We start from the raw sequence: 4,118 nt of genomic DNA on the forward strand, positions 1-4,118 counted from the left end.
TTCATTTCATATCAAACAAGACTATATATTTTTGTAATAAACATATGATTACCAATAGCAATAGATGTAACATTTGCTAATATTTTAGATTTAAAAAAAAATTAAAAATTAAAAATTAAAAAAAATATATAAAATATCAGAACTGAAGGTCATAACTTAAATATTTACGATATATTAACATATTATAGCTGAATAAACTTATTATAGCATAAATCAACTTATTATAGTAATATTATTGCATGAATATGCTAAAAATAAAATAAAAAATTATCAGAAAATGAAAAATTAAGAAAAAATAACCGATAATTAAAATTTTTTAAGTCGACAAAACACCACCTGGACAAAAATATGTAGAATGAACGATAAACAAGACGATGCCGTCAAGTGCTGACATCTATTGTCGATAAATTTTATAAAAATCGATTGTTAACAGGGTAACGATCAATCGGTACCCTGGCCGTTTTGCTAAACGAATAGGGTAACGATAGATCGGTACCCTGGCCGGGAAAGGGTTAATATAACTAACGAAAATAATACTTACAACATAATTTCTAAAGAGACAAAGTTGATTAAAGTAAAAACTGATGATTTGACTACACTAATTCCGTTATATCCTACAGGAGAGAACAACTCAAGTAATATATTCGAGACTATTACGAATAATTTAAAAGAATTAGGAAAGGATGGTCTTATTAAATTTTCTTATAACAAAGAAGACAGCTTTGTGACGATTCAGATCGCTCAAGATTGCGAATTACGCATAAATCAAGATGCTCCTACATTTCTTTCGGCTCTAAATCTAGAGTATTTAAAACAATATATTGTAAGAGGAAAAGATGAAAAGATTCAATATAATTCATCTTTTACCGATTTTAAAGAAGAATTTATTACATTAATCGAAAAAAATAGATATATAGATAAAGTAAAAATCGAAAACGTCGAAAATACGATGCGTATACCGATTGGATTATACGGACAAAGAGAATTTCTTAAATCATTTCAGACAATCAGTTTTAAATCGCTTCCCGATAAAAAGTTATTATTGAAAGTTCCACGAGAAACTACCGTAAAATTTAATAGTCAATTAAAAGATATATTAGGATTCGATCGATTAGAATATTCCGAAGGAGAATTTACGGGAACTTATCCCTTAGAATTAAACGCCGGAATAACAGAAATATTTGTATATTCTAATTTAATAGAATCGCATCACGTAGGCGATACTTCGGCTCCACTATTTCGAGTAATTCCAGTTATGGGAGTAAAAGATCAACAAATCGTTAAAATTTATAATACTCCGTTATTTTTCCCTCTTCGATCGAATTATATCGAGACTATAACCGTAGACATATGCACATCAACGGGTGAAAACGTCATATTTACTTCGGGAAAAACGCTTTTGGTATTGTGTTTTCGTCGAAAAAGTATATAAAACCGGATTCATTAAAGAATCGGTTATTTGATAAAATGAAGCTTAAACCGGAGGACTGTATTAGTTATTATCGTTCGCAGACGGGAGGATATCCCGATTCTATATTTCCTCACACCCCTTATGTTACTCCTCAATGGGGAAGAGGACCGTATTTTAAAAGTCGGCCGATTCAACGAGGATATGGATTTTTCGGCTCAATTTTTCGCGAAGCAATACCAATTTTAAAACACGCGAGTCGATATATTGGAAAAAAAGCGTTAAATATAGCGAAAGATATCGGGTCGGATATACTCACGGGAAAATCGTTAAAAGACTCGGCTCTATCGAGAATTAATCAAGCGGGTCGAGAAATAAAAGATGACGTCATTAAAAAAATTCAAAGCGGGTCGGGTAAAAAACGAAAACGTCTAAGAAAAAGCGTAAAACGAAAGAATACTAAGAAGAGGAAAGTAGTAGATATTTTCTCCTAAAAAATGGATCCTTTCTCCTGCCCGTGTTTAAAATCGGAACTAGATTTTTTTAAAACTATTCCGACCCAGTTGGCGATTTTAAATACTACCGAGGCTATTCTACATCCCATCGCTTCGATAACCGATCAGAAATCTCCTATAGAATTTCTAATCCCCGGCTCCGGAGAAAACTTAATAGATTTGAGCAGTATTTCGATTAATGCGCAAGTTACTGTTACTAAACAAAATGGAACTTCTACTCTCGATATCGATTTAGTAACACCCGTGAATAATTTTTTGCATTCGATGTTCTCTCAATGTACTACGATATTTAACGATAAAACTATATCTACGCACGTTAATTACCCATACAGAGCGATAATAGAAAATCTATTATTTTCCTCCGAAGAAGCGCAAAAAACCTATTTAACCAGCTCTTTCTTCTACAAAGACACCGCCGGATTTTTAAACGAAACCAACCCGATTAAAGACGCCAAGAATGAAGGATTAGTCACCAGGTTTAAGAAAAGCAGCAGAAGCCAAGTATTAGATTTATACGGACGACTTCATTTCGATTTTATTAATCAACCTAAATTATTGATAAACGGCGTAGACGTTCGAATAAAATTGGAACGTTCGAAAGACGCTTTCGCTCTAATGGCGACGGCCGATAATTATCAGATTCGATTAAAGAATATTACGTTAAAAGTAAATAGAATAGAAGTAAGTCCTAGCATCTTAATTGGAATGGAAAAAACATTAGAAAATTCTGTAATTAAAATGCCTTATCGACGAGTTAATATTAAAGTATTTACATTAAGTAAAGGGATTTTAAGTTCAAATATATCGAATGCGATAATCGGTCAAATCCCGAAAAGAATTATAATCGGATTGGTGCGAAATAACGCTTTTAATGGACAGTTCGATTTAAATCCTTTCAATTTTGAAAATTTCGACTTAAACTATATTTCTGTTATAAAAGATTCGATTTTAATCCCACCCAATCCGTTCTGTCCAGACTTTGACGCAAAATCTTACGCTCGAAGTTACGCAACATTATTCGAAGAAATAGGGGGAATTCCCTACGGAAAATTCGCTAATATATCGTATTCCGACTACGCTCAAGGATACATGTTCCACGTATTCGACCTAACTCCCGACCGCGCAGCCTCCGAAAACCATACCTCTGTGTTGACCTATGGAAATGTTAGTTTCGATTTAAAGTTCAAAAGACCTTTGCCAGAAACAGTTAACGTCATATGCTTCTTAGAATATCGTAATACAATAGAAATCGATCGATCGCGAAACATTTACGTCGACTACTAAACAACTAATGGATACGATTATGCTCTGGAAACTGGCGTTAGGTGATTCCGAAATTAGCAAGACATTCGGTGGCGTTTATCCGTCGGATTTATTACCTCAAACAATCGGAAAGAAGAGAAGCTTTATCGTTAATACGGAGAACAGCAAAAATCCCGGACGACACTGGATAGCTCTTTTTTTCCGAAATTCGACTTGTTATTATTTTGACTCATACGGACTACCGCCAAAAATCCCGAACATTATAAAGTTCATAAGACAAAATTCCAAGGAGTTGCGCTGGAATCGAAAAACGCTCCAAGGTCCGTATAGTTCTACGTGCGGATACTTTTGCTTATTTTTTCTCTACAAAATATCGAGAAACCAAGACTTAAAAATTCTTCAGCCTAATACTAAATATTTTAATGATAACTATGTATTCGCTTTTGTACGCAATAATTTTCGTTTTGGTAAAATACCACCAAATATATTCATTAAATGTAACCAATGTAGCGTTAGTTTACTCAAATAAAATTTTTTTTAAAACTTAAAAAATGCGTTTTTTAATTGAAACTATAAAACATTAGTCGCTTTGTGTGGGAATCGGGTCACCTCGAATTCTTGACTTTGAATTAGGAGGCCTATCTTTGACCTAGAATGTAAAAAAGATAGAGAGGGACAGATAAGACGCGACTTTGATGCCGTAGGCTAAGATGGGGACTAGCGAAAGTGAACGCACATATTAATAAACCTAGAGTATAAACACTTTCGCTTTTATCCGATTTTTTTAACCCTCTTCGAATTCTTGACATTGAATTAGGAGGCCTATCTTTGACCTAGAATGTAAAAAAGATAGAGAGGGACAGATAAGACGCGACTTTGATGCCGTAGGCTAAGATGGGGACTAGCGAAAGTGAACGCACATATTAATAAAC

The 4,118-nt window shown here is 33.7% G+C and overlaps 1 protein-coding gene across 1 annotated transcript; it reads left to right on the plus strand.

The window, feature by feature from the left end:
- Positions 1–1,905: 1,905 nt before the first annotated feature.
- On the plus strand, positions 1,906–3,207 carry LOC136980047 (uncharacterized protein F54H12.2-like). The gene has a single exon (XM_067276095.1). The coding sequence runs from the start codon at positions 1,906–1,908 to the stop codon at positions 3,205–3,207; it is 1,302 nt and encodes a 433-aa protein (XP_067132196.1).
- Positions 3,208–4,118: the final 911 nt, after the last annotated feature.

The sequence above is a fragment of the Centruroides vittatus genome, unplaced genomic scaffold (assembly GCF_030686945.1).
Source record: "Centruroides vittatus isolate TY-2023 unplaced genomic scaffold, ASM3068694v2 contig_660, whole genome shotgun sequence".
In the NCBI taxonomy this organism is placed as follows: Eukaryota; Metazoa; Arthropoda; class Arachnida; order Scorpiones; family Buthidae; genus Centruroides; species Centruroides vittatus.

Excerpts from the sequence above, each read along its gene's own strand:
- LOC136980047 (XM_067276095.1), top strand. The coding sequence starts at position 1,906 with ATGGATCCTTTCTCCTGCCCGTGTTTAAAATCGGAACTAGATTTTTTT.